Raw genomic sequence first — 23,374 nt, 5'->3', positions numbered from 1 at the left:
TTCTCCCCGGGCCTCCGCTGAAAATGGTCCTGTGTCCAGTCGGACTTTCCCAATAAACCAATGTAAAATAAATACATAAATAAATAAATGTTACTACCAGTATGACAACAGAGATTCATTAGCACTTCAGATTGGTGACACAGTTAAAAATGAAAGTCACTTAGAAGAGTGGCAGTGTTCTTTTTCTGGGTGGGATTATTAGTGTGACAAACAGATATTTCCAGCTCTTTACAAAGAGTAGTGTATGTGTAGTTTAAGTAGTCAGTTTTGCAAGTATGCAAATCTACAAGGAAAGGTCAGAACTTGTTTTGCAAGTGGTAAAAACAGTGATGTCAGTGTAAACATGTTACTTGCTACCCATGTTGACAACTGCAATAGAAGCAATATTCTTTTTTGAGTGCTGTAGGCTTGTGTGTTGAAACTGTGTGTGAAATTTCTGCATTAAGCTCGGGAACTCAAGTTTAGCCACAGCATAAGTCACCAGACTGAAAAACTCTGTATGAATGATTTTTTTCTCATCTAAGGTAGATACTGAAGTCCAATGTAAAATAATAATTGACAGATTGGTTAACTAAATGAGCTTGAAAAATACCCTTGTCTGTGTCTAATGCTTCATTACTAAATTACTGTGGGAACAAACTGAAATTTTTGTATCAAATTGCTCTGTGTTTTATGTTCTAAAACCAAACCAAAGATACAACTTAATGTTTCACTTCATATCACTTTAGCAGTCTAAACACATTAACTGATGAAAACGATTCAGAGAATTCAAAGTTTGCAAGACCATGAAAAGTACAATAGAGGTCACACTGCAGTCAGATATAGTGATACATAAAATTCTAAAGCCAGAAATTCACAGAGTCAATGTTTTGCATTGTCATGGTGGCAAGGATTCAAACAATCATGCAGTTCTAAAAGTAAATCATCATCAATGAACTGCAATGTGCAGTAATACAGAACTGTAAAATACGATCAGAACTTTTTCGGATAAAACAAATAGACATGATTAACTTTACCATGACCTCAGTTACACAAAATATTAGCTGGTACCACATGGTGCCCTCATGGATGAAAAAAAAAAATGAAATTTGACCTTCACATCCAAACATCCATCAAAAAAAAAAAAAAAAAAAGTCAAACTCTTGGCCTACTATTCCAGGGTGACCTGCTGTCACAGTTGCTATTCTGCCTTGCCATTAATCCATTAAGCTGTTTTCTTAACAGCTTAGGCCATGGCTACAATTTGGCTCCTAGAAAACAACAAAGTCTTATGACTTCTCATCTGCTCTTTGTCAGTGATTTAAAACTGTATAGCTCATCAGATGAGGAACTGAAAGCACAGCTGCAGGTTGTCAAAACTTTTTCAGATGATGTAGGAATGCCATTTGGTCTTCATAAATGTGCAAAAGCAGCCTTTAAAAAGGAAAACTGCAACAGCAGGAAAATATCAGTCTGGGACAAGAATGTGATATAAAAGAAATTGAGGAAGAGGGAGTGTATAAATACTTGGGAATTGATGAAGGATCAGCAATAAAACATGAACAAATGTGAATAAAACTCGGTAAGGAATACTTTAGAAGACTTAAATGAATCATGAGAACAGCATTGACACGTAGGAACAAAGTTCAAGCTATAAACCAATTTGCTTTTCCTGTCCTACATACGGTTTTGGAGTGATTGACTGGCCCCAAAAAGTGTTAGATAGATTAGATATTAAAACAAGAAGGATGCTTCATACTCACCAAATTATTTGTAAAAAACAGTGTATACCAAGATTATATATTCCCCATTCCGAAGGAGGGATGGACCTCCTTGAAATTGATTACATGTATAGATCTGCAATCATGGGACTCCACACATATCTACTGACCTCACAAGATCCAAATGTAGTGAACATTTTGAAATATGAGGAGAATAAATCTAAGATGACTTCTCTGTTTAATTAAGCAGAAGCTTATCGACGTAAAGCAGGAATTGAAATCAAACCAGAAGTAGATAAAAACCAGGCAGCAACCGAATGTGCCAAAAAACAAAAGAAAGAATATAAGGTGAAAGATCAGATGAGTAGGCAAGGAATGTGGAAAATGCATAAATATAGTTGCAAGTATAAAAAACTTCTGGAAGAGCCTCATGTTCATCAAGAACACATACAGATGGTTAAGGAGAGGCAAATTCAAACCAAGAAATGAAAGGTTAATATTGGCAGCCCAAGATAGTGGGCTATGTACACACTGGTTTACAAAGTCCATTGAACATGTGTGAGAAACAGACAGAGACCACAGCTCTGTCTCTTGTGAGTCAGGCAGAAATTAGTACAGGTCAATAGAACAGGTCACTTAAGGTTAATCATCTGTGGACTGAGGGTGTGGAGCTAGGAACTAAACCTTTTATTTAAGGGGTAAAATAAAACATTCAGAGCTTTACTAGAAAGGCTCACCCAGACTCTGCTAAACTTTGCTGTGAGGGAAAGGGTAATTTGCTTTTTATTTGTTGTATTACTTTATTGCCTTTTTCTGTTTTGAAAACTGTGATTTGTTTTATTTACCTTGTGTTTTACTTGTATTGTGCTTTTAATTACATATTAAAACTTGAAAAGAGACCATAGCTTTGTCTCTTGTGAGTCAGGCAGACATTTTTTTCCCCACCCTTCCACCCTGTTACTGTAATGTTCTTAAACACCACTGTCTTTCTAGTTGCCTGCCCCTTATGTTAATTTGACCATATATCTTATTTCCTCTCTGTTTTTCTGGCTTGTGTGAGTAAGCACAACATTATTATTTTGTGAAATCACTTCCCTTCAACTATTTAAATTTAATGGCCATCATACTGTATTCCATAGTACCAGAATACAAAAGTGACCACCCCCTTTCAATCTATCTTGCTGTTTTAAAGATAGTGACTCTCCACTCAAACTTAACTTTTTAGACAGGTAAAACTTAAGTTACCTACTTTCACATCTAACTCATCTAGTGCACACTGCAGTGTTTAGGATAAACTATTTTTAACTTACCTTTAAGCATCCCTGTGACTAGCATTTGCTTTAAAAGCTGCTGGAAAGCCCTAGGAAGTCTTAAACTGATACAAACACTCAACTCTTCTTGTTATGACTTGAATGACTTGAGACATACCTCCTTGGACTACATGAAAAGAGACATGGAAGAGCTCTCGGATCATGTGGCCTAGGTAGGCATGACCCTAGCCCTGAGTAGCATCCTGCCTTCGCCCAGAATGATACCACAGTATAAGGACAAAATGATTGACTTCAACAATTGGCTAAGCTTCTGGTGTCATTCAAAGGGGATCCAGTATCTGTCTGCCTGGAAGGACATGATCAACAGACCATGATGCTTTGCCAGAGACAGTCTGCACCTGTCGCCCCTGGGATTCAGGTTACTGGCTAAGGCTCTTGCCACTCCTATAGTGCCTTTTTTAGGCAAAGTTCAAAGAACAAAACCACCACCGTGACAGGTACAAGCATGCAAAATTTGAAGGTAATGCTACTCAATGCTGGAAGTCTAAACCTCAAAATGCACTCTCTTGAGGCAATCCTAAAAATGGAGAACATCGATATCTGTGCAGTAACTGAGACCTGGTTCAAGGATCCAGAAAGCACCCCTGCAATACCAGGCTACAGCTCTTACCACACTTTTCGGCCACCAAACCAGGACAGAAATACTAAAGGTGGAGGAGTGTCCATATTCACCAAGGATATTCACAACACCAAGCTAGTTGCCCAACACAATGTGTCTGCAATTCTCCAGCTGCAACTAGCACTAGGTAAGACTGCAATCCAAACTGTAGCTTGCTATAGGTCCCTCACCATGCCCCAATATTCTCACTACACCTTTCTAAACATACTGAAAAATATTAAGATACAACCAAACACCCTAATACTGAGTGATTTCAACTACCCTGCCATTAACTGGGAAAATTACTCATATACCAACACCTTTGCCCAACGGTTCTTGAAATTCATAAATTCCAAAGCCCTGGATCAACTAATCCTTAGTCCCACCAGGGGCTCCAATATCCTAGACCTGGTCATTACCAACATGAGAAATCGATGCTCCACACCTATGGTCACCTCCTCATTGGTCAGGTCTGACCATAAGCTAATCACCCTTGACATCCACATCCCACCCCCCACCCCCCCAGTATGGAAACCTCAGTAAAAAACTTCTCCAAAGCCAACTTCATGCTACTCAAGTCAGAAGTGACAAACTTCATGACACCCATGCAGACGGGAACTGAAAGTTTGACTGCTGAGTCCTACACTAAGGCACTGTACGAGCACATCCACTCGTGCATGAATTGTGCCATCCCCAATAGAACCAAAACACTCTCGTCCAAGCAAAGGAAGCCAATCAGGTGGTTTCTTGTCGTAAACAAACTTTACAACAAAAGGAAGAAACTGTTGCAGAAAAGAAGAAAATCCCAGGATACAGGAAACTCCTTTACCAACCTCAGTAAGAAGCTGAGATCCCTCATAAAATCCTCCAATGCTAGTTACAGAAATAAAATTGCCAAAGATTCCAAAGACAACCACAAGGCATTCTATAGCTATGTCAAGAATGGCATTAAATATACTGATCTCAAGGATATTGCCAATATCCTGGCAGATTGATTCAGTGCAAACTTCACCTCCCTCTCACCCCCTAAAGGGCCCATCTCAGTACCAAAAGATTGCCAAATTCCAGTAATAATGGCCACACAGGTAAAAAAAACACACTCTCCAAAGCTAAAAATACAGCATCCATGGGACCAGACAGCATGCCAGGCTGTGTACCACATGAACTACAAAATTAATTGGCTCATCACCTAAGTGTCATGTTTAATCATAGCCTCACCTCAGGCTTCATGCCCACTGAGTGGCACACAGCTACAGTTATCCCACTCCACAAGGGGGGATCCACCTTGGATCCTGGGAATTACCACCCCATCAGTCTGACAAGCCTGATCTGCAAGGCCATGGAACGTATTATTGTGGAACTTATAAACAAAGACATTGGCAACCTTCAAACACTGGACCCCATACAGTTTGGGATTGTGAAGGGCTGATCATGTCTCCTGAACCTGATTGACTTCTTCAAATCAGGCTCCAGAGCCGTGGACAAGGGCAAGGTGGTCCACACAGCCTATCTGGACCTCACAAAGGCCTTCAACACCATCCCCACTCTGGAAACATAGATAAACTTACTAAACTGGGCATTAATCCCTACGTCACTTGATGGGATGCTAACTGGCTTACTGACAGAACCAACACTGTAAAAGTAGCCAACTCCAAATCCAGCTCCAGACAAATGACAAGTGGAGTACCTCAGGGTTCAGTCCTGGGACCACTCTTGTTTGGCATCTACTTCTCTGAAATACAGGCCAACACTAAGGGACTCTAGCTAACAAAATTTGCAGATGACTGCAAACTGGGAGCCATGATTGAATCCCCAAATGATGTGGATATTCTACAAAAGGGCCTTACAGGAACAGATGCTTGGTGCCAGAGCCATGGGCTCAAGATCAATGCCAAGAAATGTATAGTTATCTCCTTTGGGAAAAAAATATGTACCCGTGAATTACCACATAGGTGGCAGTACAATAAACACTGAAAGTGTGATAAGAGACTTAGGGACTCAGGTGGACAGTGGTCTCACCTTTGATAACTACATCGCCACAACAGTCAGGAAATCCTTCTATGTGGCACACCTCATCACTAAGGGCTTTTCATCCAGAAAAAAGGTCATTGTCCCACTGCACTCATCCCTCATTAGACCCATTATAGAATACAATGCCCCATTTGTTATGTACCTCTCAAGACATCTGCAACAACTGGAAAGGCCGCAGAAATACCTCACTAAAAGAATCACATGTCTAAAGCAGATGCCCTATACTGACCATCTAAAAAACTCCACCTATACTCTGTCACATATCGTCTACTCAGAGGCCATCTCTGCTTAGCATACAAGGCCATGTCAAACCCAGAGCTGTTGGACATGCTACAGTTAAAGAAATCCCAATCCCTCAGAGACACACGCTCCAGGGATCTAAACATTGTCATCACAATGAACAAAACATGCTGGAGGGATAGGTTCCTGACCCAGAGACTCCCCAGACTCTGGACTAGACTGCTGAGGCAGTTGTCACCTCTCTTGAGAAATTTACCTAAGCAGTATCACAGTATTGAAATGCTAAGCTTTAAACTTTAAATGCTTGTTGTTTATACTACTTTACATTTAAGATGACTTGAATGTTGTATCAAAGATATCTGTGACATTTAGAGATAAGTCAGAAAATATGTTTTCTTGTAATTCTTGTAAAGTTTCAGTACATTTATCAAAGTGTAGGGGGAGGGGCTGTCAATTCATCTTGGACTACAAAATGATACTTTGAACAAAGGCCTGCAATGTAGCAGCTGTTTTGGTTGCAGCTGCATAACGCCTTAGTATACTGTAAAACAAGCCCAGTGACACACAAATGTGGGCCATCCAAGAAATAAAAGAAGCAGTCCTGTTACAGACAGTATATAAGATGACAGTGACTGACACTAATCCATTGATATGTCAATGGGATGGGAATACTCCACTACTTCATTATGTCTAGCATGACTCATACAAAGTAGAGTTAAAATGGATTACGGAAAAGAGAAAAGCTTGAAGAAATATTAGATCACATTGATATGTCAAGCCCCATTGACAGCCATTTTGCAGAAAACATTAAGATTCTATAAGAAGCAGTTGGAGTGATTTTTGAGATGTGAAAATAACTCAGAAAACAGAGCCAGAGTGAAAAATAGATTTTTTTTTAGTTTTAAGGCAGAGTTTTCCTTTAATGTTTAATGAGTGAAAAAGAGATTTTGAGTTAGAGCAATGTATGGAGGGGTTTACGGGATGTTTGGTGGTAAAAAATGAGAGCTGATTCATAGGTTCAATCACCTTATATGCTATTCAGCTTGTGTCCATATCCTCAGTTATGGTTAACAGCTTTGGGCAGTGAAGGAAAACAAAGTTCTTTCACAGGTTTGTTGGGCATTCTTTCCTGAGCTGAGTATACCACAACTGTTACCAGGATGTTTCATGCTGAAAGTGGTACACATGTGGCCTTTAACAAATTATTCATATTTGGAAAAAATACTGATAAGATTAGAAAAGCAGCAGAGTAAGAGGAAACAGTATAAAAAGAGAGGATAGTATATAGAAATTTAATAGGAATAAAATATTTCAAAAATTATGAAAACAGAGAATTTAAAAGATACATTAAATACATTTGTCCAGAAGGCAGTCAGTGATAATTTTGCATTAAATGTATTATATGGAAAATAGAAGTTTAAAAACAGAAGCCTGTATATTAGAATAATAATTAATAGGTGAAATAGCAGTCAGTTTAAATAATTAGAAAAATGAGAAGTGATACAAAGGTGTCCATTGACTACAGCATACTAATGAGGGACACTGAAAAATATTTGGAAATGCACTTTATATTCTCTGCTGGATGTTGGCCCTCACACTCAGTTGAAATAACATTTCTTTACCTAATAATTGTGAAATTATATTCTCCATGACAAATCTCAAGCCTGGTACAGTCATAAAGCAAGAGATTTGCGTGTCTGGTGAATGCCACCTTTGATTATTTTAATGACGAAGCCAGGAAATGCTAAGAAAATTATGGAAGCAAGTAAACAAACAAGAGAGTCTTATGAATTGTTTTTAAATTAAGTGAGATGCATTTAACTTATAATACAGGAGTAGATTCAGAGAAATGGTGACAGACATGAGTAAATTAATATTAATGAATATTAAAATGGTGGGAAAATTTTGGAGAACATGAAACTGACAGTAACTGGGCAAATGCAGGAATGGTAGAATGGAATTAATGAAAATGTGAGCTAAGAAAGTAAGATAGAGGAAATAAAAAATGTTTAATAAAACATATTTTAACATATGCAATATTACACATAAACTCTATGCACCCATTCCCCAAGTAAAATTATGCAAAATGTAGTGTAATAGTTCTTTTTTTTTTCTAACTCTGAAGTATGCTGCAAAAGAAAGTTATAAACTCATGTATTAATACATGAAATTTTGAATGAATTTCTGAAAGTAGTATTAAGGAAAACCAGAAAATAAGCAAAATTCTGAACAATACGTTTTAATTTATACATATGGGGGAAGGGGAAAATGGCACAGAAGTGCAAAAACAATCTTCAGAACTGACAGATTATGAAGGATAACATTTTCTGAAGAACTGCACCATTTGGGCAGTAGAATTGAATGTGATTGTGGAAAATATAATTCATAGACACACTGGCCACAATGAGAAAAGATCTCATTATTGGCTAATTTGCATGTATCTGAATGATGTGGTGTTACTGTCAGTGCTAATCAGCAATTTCCTGCACTAATCACCTCTAGCGACTCAAATATCTCATTGGAATTGGCACCTCCTAGTCACTCTCCCTCACACATGCACACATTCAAACACAAACACATACAGACACATAGACACACACACACATGCGCACACAAACACACACACACACACACACACACACACACACACACACACACACACACACAGACTTAGACACACACACACACACACACACACACACACACACACACACAGATAGATACACACGCACGCACTCACACACGCACACACACACACACACACACACACACACACACACACACACACACACACACACACACACACACACACACACACACACACACACACACACACACGCGCGCGCGCACGCACACACACCTCTATATTTCTTAAGGGTCTCTTAATTTACAGAATTACCCTGACACAGTTTTTTTTCTTCTTTTTTTATTTCTTTTATTTTCTTCTTTTTTCCTTTCCCCTTGTAAATAAAAGGTTATTACAGTTAGTCAATAATGCCAGATATTTAGAGTTTTATTCTTATTCTTCAGAAAGCATTGTCATGCTACACCTGTTACTCTATTAAAGTGATTCTGGATAATATTTAAAAATTCTCCCTGGTGTCATCAAATGTTACTGCCATCTTTGACTGGAAGTGTTGAGCACAACTGTTTAGAGGTATGGCAACCCTTCTGTCACAGGGACGAGTGCTATCCATCTCAACTGTCCCTGATTTGACAGATAATCTCTGATTTTGCCTTATACATGCCCTGTGCCTTATATCTGACAGACTATCACAGTCAGTCAATAATACCAGTTTCTTCTTGTAAATCAGTTTAGGGTAATATTTAAAGAGTATCTCTTGTCAAATGGCCCACCCCATTCACATGACTTTTGTGCTGAAAAAACTGTTGTTCTATTAACTTTTTAAGTGGCTTTAGAGGAATATTTAAATTTCCGTGTCAAGTGTTCTCAGCTCCAATATTACAGGATTTGCTTGTTCGTCTAGAGGAGTTTCGAGGTATGTCATTCCACCCCACACACATACACATATACACACAAATAACCCCCTCTACTTGATCCCACTCTGATGCTATAACCCATTCACCCTCCCCCAGGTAGAAACACACACACACACACACACACACACACACACACACACACACACACACACACACACACACACACACACACACTTATCTCTCTGCATACACTCATACATACAGCCACACACACCTATATACATCCACTTCACCACCACTACCTGTTTTCCAAACTCTCTGGCACTTAATAATGCAATCTCCCCCACTGAAAGTAATGAATGAATGCAAAGTTTTTGCAGAGCCAATTATGCAGAATGCTCCCCCAGAATTCCTCCTTATCATGTAGCTTGGCTGAGGAGAAGGCCCACCATGATTTGTCATATCATGCAGGATATCTGTTGTGGACCTGACACTGAATCAAAATGGGCCACCCCCAGAGGTTGTCGCCCACATTAGGGCTTACCACTAGTGGTGGATCTTTTTGAATCCAGCCCAATGTTTAAGGGAAGTCACTGTGGAAATGTAATTAAAAAAAGAAATAAAACGTATATTAAATGCATTAATGCTGCAATAACAACTATATGTGTAAGAAATTAAAGGAAAAAACTAAGCTATAAATGAAAATAAGGTGATGAAGAAAAAGGAAACATGCAAACAGTAGTTTGCAGGCATATAAAATAATTCTGCAAATGACTGGCAAAGAAACAGAAGAGATCTTTAAAATGTAATGAAAAAAATATCAAAAAAGCAAACTAGGGTAAGCTGAGTAAAATTGTAAACAACAGTAGTAGTAGCGGCATGCTGTATAATAAAACAGGACACTAAATCAGTAGTAGTAGCGGCATGCTGTATAATAAAACAGGACACTAAATCAGTAGTAATAGCGGCATGTTGTATAATAAAACAGGACACTAAATCAGTAGTAGTAGCGGCATGCTGTATAATAAAACAGGACACTAAATCAGTAGTAGTAGCGGCATGCTGTATAATAAAACAGGACACTAAATCAGTAGTAGTAGCGGCATGCTGTATAATAAAACAGGACACTAAATCAGTAGTAGTAGCGGCATGCTGTATAATAAAACAGGACACTAAATCAGTAGTAATAGCGGCATGCTGTATAATAAAACAGGACACTAAATCAGTAGTAGTAGCGGCATGCTGTATAATAAAACAGGACACTAAATCAGTAGTAGTAGCGGCATGCTGTATAATAAAACAGGACACTAAATCAGTAGTAGTAGCGGCATGCTGTATAATAAAACAGGACACTAAATCAGTAGTAATAGCGGCATGCTGTATAATAAAACAGGACACTAAATCAGTAGTAGTAGCGGCATGCTGTATAATAAAACAGGACACTAAATCAGTAGTAGTAGCGGCATGCTGTATAATAAAACAGGACACTAAATCAGTAGTAGTAGCGGCATGCTGTATAATAAAACAGGACACTAAATCAGTAGTAGTAGCGGCATGCTGTATAATAAAACAGGACACTAAATCAGTAGTAATAGCGGCATGCTGTATAATAAAACAGGACACTAAATCAGTAGTAGTAGCGGCATGCTGTATAATAAAACAGGACACTAAATCAGTAGTAGTAGCGGCATGCTGTATAATAAAACAGGACACTAAATCAGTAGTAGTAGCGGCATGCTGTATAATAAAAAAGAGAACACTAAATCAGTAGTAGTAGCGGCATGCTGTATAATAAAACAGGACACTAAATCAGTAGTAGTAGCGGCATGCTGTATAATAAAACAGGACACTAAATCAGTATTAATAGCGGCATGCTGTATAATAAAACAGGACACTAAATCAGTAGTAGTAGCGGCATGCTGTATAATAAAACAGGACACTAGATGAGTGTTTGTGTTGCAGAAGAGAGAAAAGGAAGTAGAAATGATAATAATTATAACCAAACTGTAGTGCAAGGAGTGTGGTCATTAGGCTCCAATATTTGGAAAAACATAAATTAGTTAAGCACTACAATGGTGCAAGACCAACCTTAAAATTTTGTAAGCACCCCCTGCTTAAGTTATTAATGTCAGATCTTGCACATATAACCAAATCTGCTAGTACTGACCAGCAAATGACAGAGGCAGAATAAAAGATTTGGTTCTGCCTGCAGTCTGTACTGATAAGGATGCAAACTCTGAAACTCAAGTGTAGGTCATGATTCAGAGGCTTCAGTCCTCTGTGATTTGTCTGAGAATCACGGACTTTATGAGGGTAACCATTTGAAATGCTAAGACCTGGAAGAGTCCCAAAAATCTGGAGACTGGATGTCTGAAAGAAAGGACTTACACTAAGCTGAAATCCCATTTCTCAGAATATTTCCTTTTTTCCGAAGTATGGCATTCTCATAGTTGGTATACATAAGTTTGGGGAGGGTGCAGTGGAGGCCCCCCCCAGCAAAAAGAAGTTTTAAGGAGAAGAGTAATTTTTGAGATTTGCTGTTCTGCTTTTTTTTTTTTTTGAGCTTTTTGGCACTCAGCAATTTGAATGCTGACATTTCAGTAGGGAGCTCTTTATAAGAAACAGACCAGACAAATGAGGCAAAAATCTGGACATTCTTTGAAAATCTGGACAGTGTAGAGGAATGGCAAGGTAAGCATAAATGCAAGTGTCTGTGTTACATGGCTTTTCTGACAGAGTTTGATAAGAATTTTACTGCTGTGAAAGCCGGCAAAACACTTAGCATTTTTTTTCTTTTTTCAACGTAACGAGTGGAGCAGATAAACATCCATGCACTATAAAGAATTACGATTGGGTCCCCAATAATAACCTTCAATTATATGTTCTTGACATTGATGCCAAGATTTATTTCTCGAACTTTGTTTTCGAGGTGAATTTCCTGGCATCCATGTCTTGAACACATTTATTTTTATTTTTATCTTAACGTTTGTTAACCAGGAAAGTCCAACTTGGCAAAAGCCCATTTTCAGCGGAGGCCTGGGGAGAAAAGCTCAAGAGGCATTTAACAAATACATGGGATTTACAAGTTACAAACATCGCAGAAGATTACATGGATTTACATTGACTAGAATATGACATAAATTATACAAGTAGTTAAATAAAGTCAGATAATACACAATCAAAATGTTATACCGAGAAGGGGAATTGAAATGGACATCAGATAAATGAGTGGCCTAATTTCACAAATGTAAGAAGTAATTAGAGTAAATATGGATGTAGTGAGATAAATAAGATAGTCAAGTAGGACTGGAAAGGAAGAAAGGAGGTGAGAAGGAAGGATAGCGGTTAGAAGAGCAGAGGAAATAGGAAGAATGGTATGGGAGAGTGAAGAAGTGAGTGAACGATAAGGTAGATGGGTGGGAGAGAGGGGGATAGGAGATAAAGTAATAGGTAAGTAGGTTGAGATGCATATGGTGGACACAGAAAGGTAGAAAAGGTAGGTCCATGAGGTGCATGCCAAGGAAATAGGATTTAGCCAGAACTAGTGCATGAGCAGAGCCAGTTATTACTGAGGAAGTCCCTGAGTAGCTTTTTAAAGTGAGTTGGGTCAGTAGTAGTTATGATGGTCTGGGGGATAGTATTCCATATTTTGTAGATGAAGTTAGAGTAAAGAGAATCTCCAGTGTTATTGTTGGATTTGGAGACCTGTAATAAAGATTTATTTGAAGACCGGAGCAGTTGAGCATTAGTATAAGGTTGAAGCATTAGTTGAAGAACAGGGATTTTATCAGGTTGGTGTACAAGTCTGTGTGCAGTAGCGAGTTTAATGTAGGTTAAATAATCTGGTAGTTCTAGCCAGCTGAGTTATTGTAAGGCAGAGCAGTGGTGATATGTATGCAGGGAGTTTGTTGCAAATCTAGCTATTTTATTGTAGTAGGATTTAAGCTTGGCTAGATCAGTTTTCTTTATAAAATAAATTTAGGTTAGTGAAGATGAGAGAAGTATATAACGGTGTGGAGAGAAGATGAGCCCTGGCAATTGCCTGTCTTGTGGTGTCAGTAAGGAAATGTTTGATTCTGTACAGTGAACTTAGTTTTATATCTGTCTGTTTGATGGAATGAGATAGATGTTTGTCGAATTTCAAATTATTATCAATTAGAACACCTAACAGTTTTATTTGGGATATGGCTGTAATTATGGTATTGTTGGAGGAATAGATGTGGAATAGTGGTGGGGGATCGTGTGGTTTATTGGGGTAAAAGAGCATCAGTTTTGTTTTGGTTGGGTTCAGTACCAGTTGTGAGTCCGATAACCAGGATTTGACAGTTAAGAACTGTTGTGTTGTAGTCTCAAGTTGATTTAGGGAAGATGCATTGAAGACAAGAGTAGAGTCATCAGAGTATTGAACGATGGGGGCTAGAGGAGTAGATGAGTGGAGTCTGTTGGTAAAACTACTGAAAAGTAGAGGACTTAGACTTGAACCTTGTGGTACCCCCATGTTTACAGGTAACAGGAATGAGAGGTCTTGTTGCCATTTGACAGCTTATTGTCAGTCAGTTAAGTAACTATGGAACCATGCAGTATATATTATTTTAAATAAAAACAGTCCTACTTGCCCTCTAACAAGTAGTATTGGACCTTCACAATGATCACAGCATAGTAAGTGCCCATGGTATTCTGACCTTCCTTAGTCATAAGAGAAGTTAGTAACTGCATCTGTGGACCAGTGTCTCCAAGATGGGCAATATTCATTTAAGACCATTTGTGAATGTAGGCCTATGTTCTTGAATAGCTATTTTTCCTACACTATAGATGTACCCTTGCCCCATTCTCTGACACTGCCTTAGGGATTCAGTGACAATAAACTCAACTAAAATGAAGAGCTTTGGACTTCACAAATGTTTTTCTACATTTTCATTGTCTGTTAAATATTAGCAGATGGCGACTGGTTAGTAAGTCTTAGTGAGCATCTCCTTTGACAATGTTCAAAAATGATACAAATTGTATGTAAACTCTGATTCTATTAATTTGAGCACATGTCTATGCTGAGCACAATAGCATAATGTTTCAATTTAGTGAAGTTAAATTAGGGCTTCTCAGCAATACAGCTAGTCCTGCCAGCAGCAAGGTGTTTTCAGAGTGATTTTAAATTCATTATTCATATTTTATTAATGTGAGACTCTGGGGCACTGTTCTCATTTTTCCCTTTGAAGCAGTTTAGTCAGTGACAAACATGCCTTATAGTTTAACTTGTACCTGAATTATTAAAACAGCAGACAAATGGGACCTTACATCTCATCTGATGGACAGAACTCTAAGAAGGCAGCATCCAACCATACTCTTCTATAGTGTTAGTAATTTAATATGACTCTAAGTGACTGATGTTGGTATAGAACCGCAAACCTTGCTGTGCCTTCAGAATCTAAAGGAAATATGAATCCTGTTGAGCCTCATCAGCAGACAGATCAAGCAAATTAAACATTACAGAATTGTACTGTAACTTACCCAGCAACACCCTGGTCAGGCACATTTAAAAATTCCATGTCACATGACGAGGAAACTTGCCGTGCTTTGTTAGTGGCTCCGTGTTTTACTAGTGCTGTGGCTGGAGGTGCCTTGCCATGTTTGTTTGGTGAAGTGTACATCTGATCTTGTTGAGGAGTATTCCTGGAAAATTGTGCTGCCCCATTCCGGTAATCATCTTCAAAATAAAGAAGCACATAAACATAAGCTAGCAGGATAAAATGCAAGTTAAAATGCTGAAAAAGTATATCCATTTGTACTTCTTAAGTTTAAAGGAGGGATGGTGACCTGGAGCAAATACATAATATAAAACTTGTGTTCATTAGAATGCAGTATGCTACCTAAATAGTGTAGTATCTGTAAACAAATAAAGCTGTAATTGTTCAAAGACTACTTTGGATTTTGCACTTGCTGTTATGTTCCATACTATTTCATCTCTGATGATCTACTGCCATATAGTTGAATACATACTTGCAGGAGTTTAATCTATTCACTTCATCATCTTCATCATTATTATTATTATTATAGGAACGTATTAGGCAAGGGATCATAAGATGCCTAGCCATGTAAAAGTTTAAGCAGATAAAAGTTTTTCTACCCTTTTCAAGCACTTAACAGTGCTCACCTCCCAAACTGAGCCCAAATTGAGTAAGGCTGCACACGATAAACTTGGTGTAAATTTGTATCTACCCATCCAGCCATCAAACTATCCTTAAAGGTAGTCAAAGTACTACTTTGACTTGAGGTGGTAACTTACTCCAAAGGCTATGAATGCATTGAGTTCAGAATCTACACCTCCAGCGAGTCTTATTTGTTGGTGTAGATTTAGGTCCTTAGTGCAGGTGGTTCTAGAGCCACAGATTTTGTGAAGAAATATGATGTCAAATACGACAAGGTCATTCATAGCTTCAAAAAGAAAACACAGGTTACATCTAAGCAACCTCTAGGCTACTGAGTATAAGAAAAGTTGTGCTAATTTATTGGGAAAGTTGAAGGATTTTAGACCCCTCCTGTTTTCTTGGTTAGAAATTTTTATGGACTTTCCAATTGAGCAATATGCTTAGATATGCACATACCAGAGAGGGCACTGTAGTTAATGATGGATCTGATAAGGGAAGAGCACAGTAATAGGATGACTTCTTTGAATCTCAAAAATATTCCCTTGGAAATCAACTTGGCTGGATAGAAGAATTTCTTGACTGTGGATGGCATGATCATCGAATGAGAGAATGTTATCCACATAAGTACCTTGGTCTCTTATGACCTCATCTGTGTGATTCTTTATCTTAATATTATTATTATTATTATTATGGTTACAAGGCAGAAGCAAGTAGTCTTTCCTTATGTCTACTTTATTCCATTTTAAAAACAACTGCCTTCATGTCCAACTGTTTACCTTTTGGAAATAAATCATGACAATTGTCAAAGCTGTAGACTTTGTTGCAGGCAATCAGCATTTGTCTCTGGGTGGGCTTCACGAATCTTTGTTGCAAAGTACAAATCACTGCATGCCTGTTACACACCTGTGAACTGTACAGAAGTACTAGCAGTGTGATTATGTAGTTTGTGAGTGTCACATGACCAACAGGCTTGCATAGAACAGATCAGTGTAAGAAACCTACAGTGATTTTCATTATGCAAGAAGGCACAACACAGAAGGATACAAATGAGTATTTTGCATCACTATACTGTAGCTACGCCCTGCTTTAACAATGAAGGATTGCATAGTGCTGGAACCACATGCATAATATAAGGTTATAGCAGACATCCATGTAGTGTGGCCCCGGTCGAGAAGTAGTTTCTTTCTATTTCAAGTAGCAAGCATTCTGTTATTGGAATTTAGTGTTGGGGGAAGCAGTAACACTTCTAGGCACTGTCTGTAGACAAGTGTGTACAGTTTCTTACACTATTATTGCACAGTTCATTCTAGAATCCACTAAATAGTCCCATGTGAGCTATCTGACACAAGATGAATGCTACAATGATGAACCAGCTCCCAGTCTCATGTTTGATTTAAAAAACAAAAACATGGAGCTTAAGGAAAAATGGATGCCCATAGATGAACCATCCCTCAGTAATGAGAAGCTATAAAGTGTGCTCTCTCAGCAGTTGTTCTTAATCCTACATGGAGAAAAGACAACAGACTAGCACTAGGGCATATAAATGAAAGGCAGTAAAGTGGATCTCAAGAAGCTAAGGTATTGAATTTCCATATAGGAAATTAACTTATACCAGTGTGTAGCAGGCATTTTCACCAATATTTTATTAAAGATAAAATAAAAGAATAAACACTGTCTAATACATTGATCATAATGATCAAACAACTTTTAACAACAATGAAACTAAAGCAACTATTTACATTATTTAAAGAGGCCTAAAATGTTTGAATATTACTAATATTTTAAGAAAAAAACTTTCAGTGAAACAAACAAATAATGATTAAACAGGGTTAAAAATCAGTTTGGAAAGTCTCAATTAGGTTTGAAACCTTTGTCCATGGATTGTTAGTAAAACTCCTTGGATATATTCTTTAGTTCTGACTTCCTTGTTTATGGTTTCTTCTAATAAGGAGAGAAAGTCACCAACACTCAGAGAGGTGGTAGAGCTCCATGTCCATGTAATACAATTCCTGGCTACTGCTAATATTGTCCATAATAAGTATGAATTTGATTTATTCAAAGAAAAGGTTTTGTCAACAGTAAGAAAAATCTAAGTTTTAGTTAATGTGAAGTTATCTGAAAATAAAACTGAAAGAAAACCATCCACATTTCTCTAAAAATGTCTTAGTTTAGAGCAATCATAGAAAATATGGAACCAATCTGCATTAAATAATGTTAGACTTCTCTAGCAAATGGTGTTATTTGATTTTTTTGAATTTAGCAATTCTGTCTGGAGTTAAAAATGTTCTGTATAAAAACTTCCAAGTAAATACACTCCAATACTGACCCCAAGAAGTACGTTTTACTGTAGATAGATTTTAAAGTTTTCCTGTCTGGGAGAGACCGTGTGGTAGCCCTTTAGTCATTGTGTCCCATGGCTTAATTCTTAAAATGGACCTGTAATTTAAGAAAACACTGTATAATGTGGATGCTAAATTGTCAAACTGTTGATCATTCAGTAATATTTCAGATATGAGTGTGATTAAGAGAGGTTGTTTTAAATATGAAGAGTTCTGAATAATTCTGCATAAGTCTTGCGAATAAGCAAGTACACTTTGTAGTAATAATCGATCTTGGGCTGATAAGTTATAGTCTTTTATCATTTGCTGAAGTTGTAAAGTTTTCAAATCCTTAATACATTGTTTCCAACAAATAAAATGTTTAGTTTCACATTCATTAAAGATGTTAATGTGAAACTTATCCAGGAAGTTTTTTATGATTTTAAAGAGGATTATTAGATGAAACCAGGATTTGATATCTGGATTTGAGTATATTATTTTTCTAAACTTGTTAATAATGTTATTTTAGATAGTTTAGTTTTGTGGGTTTTGTTACATTATATTGAACAGTGTGACTAAGAAAAAAACAGAACTTACTGGAGGGATGTTTGGAAGGAATTTTACATGACTGTGACTTTTCATTCTGTATTATAGCTATATGGAGATCTTTCCAATTTGAGTTGTAATTTGGATCAACCCAACTTAATGTACTTTTAAATAATGATGCTTTGATATAGGTTTCCAAGTCAGGGAATCTTAAACAAGCACCATCCCATGATCTAATATAGTGTGTATATACACAGTCCTATATTTGTTTGGGTATGATAGGAAGTTTAATAAAGCTTTATTTATGAGTTTAATATAATCTTCCTAGATTGGGTGTCTAGAGCCAGAACAATATATACAATTTTTGGAAGGCGAGTCATTTTTAACAATTGTAGTCTGCCCTTGAATGAGAGAAACATATTGTTCTAGATGCTTATGTATGCATTTACCTGAGATATGTTTTTATAATTTGTTTCTCTTGTTTTTTCCAAGTTTTTGCATACGGTTATGCCAAGTAATCTAGTGTATGAACTTGTTCTCCAATGATACTTATGATGAATAATATGATTTTTGCTTATTAAAGTGGAGGCCTGAAATTTTTTGAAAGTTATTTATTATTCCGTCTAGTTCTAAGAATTCTTTATTTGACTTAGGTAAGGTAAGCAGAATATCATCTGCAAATAGCACTGTTTTAGAATGGTATTGATTATACACATTAATGCCTTTGATTTCTTGATTGTTTCTTATTGATGGCGCTAATATTTCTATGACAAGGACAAATAATATTGCGGATAAAGGGCAACTGTGTTTGGTGCATTTGGTTATGGGGATGCACTTTGAAGTGAAGGGGCCTAATTTGACATATGCCAAATTATCTTTATAAATAGCCTTTATCATGAAGATGAAAGATATTGGAAACGAGAATGCTTTTAGTGTTTTAAACAAAAAACCCCGTTTACTAAATCAAATGCTTTTTCTATGTCTAGACTCACTAACAAGGCTTCTTCATTTTCTGTGTGTAAGAATTCTATTAATGTCAATATTCTTTTGATATTAATGAGTGTGCCTTTTATGAATAAACCCAGTTTGGTCATTATGAACTAATTGTGAAAGTGGAACCTTTATTTTGTCCATAAATATAGACATAAATATTTTTTAGACATTACTTAATAAAGAAATTGGCATATATGATTTACATAGCTGCCGATCTTTGTCAGATTTAAGAATAGGGGTAATCAAGGAGTATCTCCAAGAGGGATGGATCAAATTTTTAGTTTGTTCTTCAACCAGGGTGTTCTGAAGTAAAGATATAACTGAATATGGAGAAAGATTAGAAAGCTCTGCTATAATGCCATCTTTGCCGGGAGCCTTGTTAGGTTTAAGGTTTTTGATTTTATTTTTGATTTCATTTAGAGTTGTTTCTCAAGAGCTGTACTAAGATTTTTCTGGGATGGTCTTCAAATTTAAAGTGATTAATTCTTGGGCTGTAACATTTTTGTTTATATTATCAGAGTTAAAATGTTTGGTGAAATTATATCTAATGGCTTCTAATATATCTCCAATATCCAAAACTGTCTTGTTAGTACCCTCATGTAATAATTTTAAGATATTTGCTTTGGAATGTAATTTTTCTCTTAATGACAAATTGTGCATGTGTTTGGGAGTAAGAGAATAAGAATTCAATTTCATTTTTTCTAAGTTTGTTTTATGTGTCAAGATATGTAGATATTTCTTGTTTAATGCATCTATTTCTTTTTTGTTATTTGAGTTTGATTGTGATTACCTAGCTCCCAAGGAGGTTAATTGAGATTGTAGAGTATGTAGTTCTGATTCCCATTCCTTAAGTTTTTTCTTATACCAGACTGAGTTTTTACCATAAACACATGCTTTTAGGACATCACAAACCATAATAATGTTTGTTTCACAGTTATTATTTCTCTCTAAGAATAAGTTTAATTCTGATAATAACCATGGTTTGAAGTCTTTTAGTTTGGTGATATAGGCAGGAATTCTAGTAATAGTATTTAAATGTGTAAAGTCTATTTGTATGTCTAACATAAGACAATCATGGTCTGATAATGTACAAGGAAGACTAGTAAAGGATGTAAGCTTTAATTTTAAATCATTTGAGATAAAGACTTTATTCTGGTTTGAGTTTTAAATCTATGATCGGTATGTGTATAACAGTGTGATTTGTTTAGCATTATATGTATTGTACAGATTATGAGAATTTATCCATTTCCTAAGAATTTTAGCAATGGATGTTAGTCTAAGTGGGCGACTACTTGTTGTATGGAACTGTCTAATAAGCAGTTAAAATCACCCCCTAGAATAAAATTCTCTTTTGATATACTATCAATAAAATCAATATATTGTTTGGCAGTTGAAGCACACAATCCTGGGAGCCAATAAAGGTTAGCAAGCATCCAAATTCTATGATTGAATTTTAGGATAGTGATAGCTAGTAGTCCCTCGGAGTCTTCATGCTTATATAATATTTGAGGGCAGATAATATTATTCTTTCATAGAATCATCACTTCTCTCATTTTAGACTTAAATAAAGCATGAGCTAGTACTGTATAAGTATTTGTTTTCCAAATATCCTTCTCTGTATTTTTAAAATGAGTTTTCTATAGGTACTATTTGTGGTTTGTTTAATTGAAGGTATTTTAAAAGGTTTGAGATTTTCTTTAAATTATTATTGTCATTTACATTAAGTGAGGGTAAAGATAAAGACATGGTGAGTTATAGGAGTAGTTTATCTAATGGTCAGTAATAATTGATTTTATTAACTCAAAGCATTCAATGAAAATTTGAGACTTCCAAACTTTGATTTGTATAAGTGACATGTTTGCAAGAATCGTGACTGTGACTATGATGTGAAGTATATTATAATCAGGGCTGAGTGCAGAAAACAACAACAAAATAATATTTTTAAAAAATAAAGAAACAAATAGTGTATTTCCCCAATGCATACATAGAATTAAAAAAATCCCAGTTTGAAAGATGGGATGAAACAAATCAGACTGCTTTGCCAAACCATTATGAACATATCTATCAACTCTAAAATGTACTAGTAAAGGGACTTGTACTGTAAACATACAATTAAGTGAACAGTTTCCACTAAGTTATTAAAATACAGTGAGGACAAAGGAGAAACGCACATATATTAGTATATTAAGTTACATATGCAATGCTGGATGTTGACATTCTTATCTATAACATGAAATACTATATGAGATCAAATGAGTTTAAAACAAGTACAAATTCTTTATCTATTAGGTTGAGTCAATAAGAATTAATATTAGGCTGAGTCAATAAGAATTAATATTTTAATTATGTTATCCAAAAATAAACAGGTAAAAAGGAATTTGGGTGCCCCTTTTATGATAAATGTATTCCAAAAGATTTGTGCACATATATTAGAAAGTATTGTGAACAGCAGTTAATGAACATCAAAGGAGCCTATAGTCTGGCTCAGACATTTATATCTAGTTAGAGTTTACATCAGTTCAACTATAAATCTCTCATTTTGTATTTAAAAACATGTTGGTTAACCAACTTGTACAAAAGTCTTTGGAATAGTGTAGTGCATATATAAAAAGTGCTTAAATGATTTGCTTGAGCATACTTATTCATCAGCCCTTTAATCTTTTGTTCATCTATATTGTTCTAATCAAGTAAAAGCCGACTGTAATAGTAAAAAGTCTCAAAGATTTCTCTTAGTTTAACATTAAGGGGCTTCACAATTACCTCAGTGAAATACATTAAAGTACAGTATGTTAAGATGAAGAGAATGTTGTATTTATTTATTTTTATAGAATTAAAAATCTGAATACACTGTTATTTATATTATTGTAGCAAGAATTAGTGAATAACCAAATCAATAAAGGGAAAGTGTGGTGACTACATTAAAATGTGCTTAATATAGACTGTTCACAAACATTGCAAAAATAAAAAAAAAATTCATATAGCTATTCTTATAGTGGTAATATTGCAGCGTCATATGGCTGTAAGCATTGTTAATTATGAGTCAGTGATGATTATTACATTTCCTATTAAAACAAACTTCTTTACATTAAATTCTATGTCATCTTCTATGCAGATGCAAATGATGTATTATGTGTTATATTCTAACCATTCATCTTGTCTCTATTTATTATTTCTTTTACTTCTGCAAGGTCTTCTTTACTTGCTCTTGCTTTCTAAACTATCTCACTTGAAGTGTAGCCCCTTTAGATATTTTGCATATAATAGAGAAATTCCAACAGACTTTGTAATAGAGATGCAAGTTGTATATGATCATTAAGAAACATAATCTTATCATTAACTAGGTTGTATTGATGGAAAAATGCTTGCACTTTTTAAGTTTACCACCACAGATTTTAAATATCAACTCATATATTCTTAATCTACGTTAAATCTAGTTGTTTATACTTTTTATTCACTTTTGAAAAGACAGATTATTCTTAGAAGTTTCTCTTGCTCAAAATTCTTACATTTATAAAGGTTTCTATATAGCCACAATCTGCCAACTAGACTGGACCTGAGGCCACCATCTTAGTGCAGCTATCTACAGTATCATAACCACATTTAACTGTGTGCTTATTCACCCTAAGAGCTGTCAGCAAAAGTTCTGAGAAGTTATGTTTGAGAGTGGCATTCAGGACCATCTCACATGTTCTTAACCCCATAGTAAGAAAGCATGTGATTTTTTTTTTCTTTTGCATGTAACTGCCTTAATGTCTACAATTAGCAGAGTTACAACTCCTTCTTGACAAATAGTGTTATTAGATGACACCTGTATAAACCCTCTAGCCTTATGCAGAACTCTGAAAAAGCTGTTAACCAGGTTCTGTGGTTCAGATACTCTGTACGTGTCTTCAGTCTAATAGAACTTCCTTGGCACTAAAGCTTGAGAGTAAAATTATACAGAGATTTTCTCAAATGTTTACACAGTTTGCTGTCTGCAAGTATTACATAATCAGGAAACACTATGAAAGACATTAAACTGTGTGTATATTTA

At 36.1% G+C, this 23,374-nt stretch overlaps 1 protein-coding gene across 1 annotated transcript in view; it reads right to left on the bottom strand.

Moving 5' to 3' along the window:
• MYO1F (myosin IF) overlaps window positions 1–23,374 on the bottom strand; it is a 1,136,901-nt gene that overhangs the window by 27,015 nt on the left and 1,086,512 nt on the right. The window contains exon 26 of the mRNA XM_044053742.1: window positions 14,847–15,042. Coding sequence (XP_043909677.1) covers window positions 14,847–15,042 — 196 coding nt within the window. The remainder of the gene's footprint in view (window positions 1–14,846; window positions 15,043–23,374) is intronic.

This window comes from Protopterus annectens, chromosome 13.part0 (assembly GCF_019279795.1).
Source record: "Protopterus annectens isolate FY-2018-M chromosome 13.part0, PAN1.0, whole genome shotgun sequence".
NCBI classification, from domain to species: Eukaryota; Metazoa; Chordata; order Ceratodontiformes; family Protopteridae; genus Protopterus; species Protopterus annectens.
This window is presented reverse-complemented; position numbering and strand designations above follow the sequence as displayed.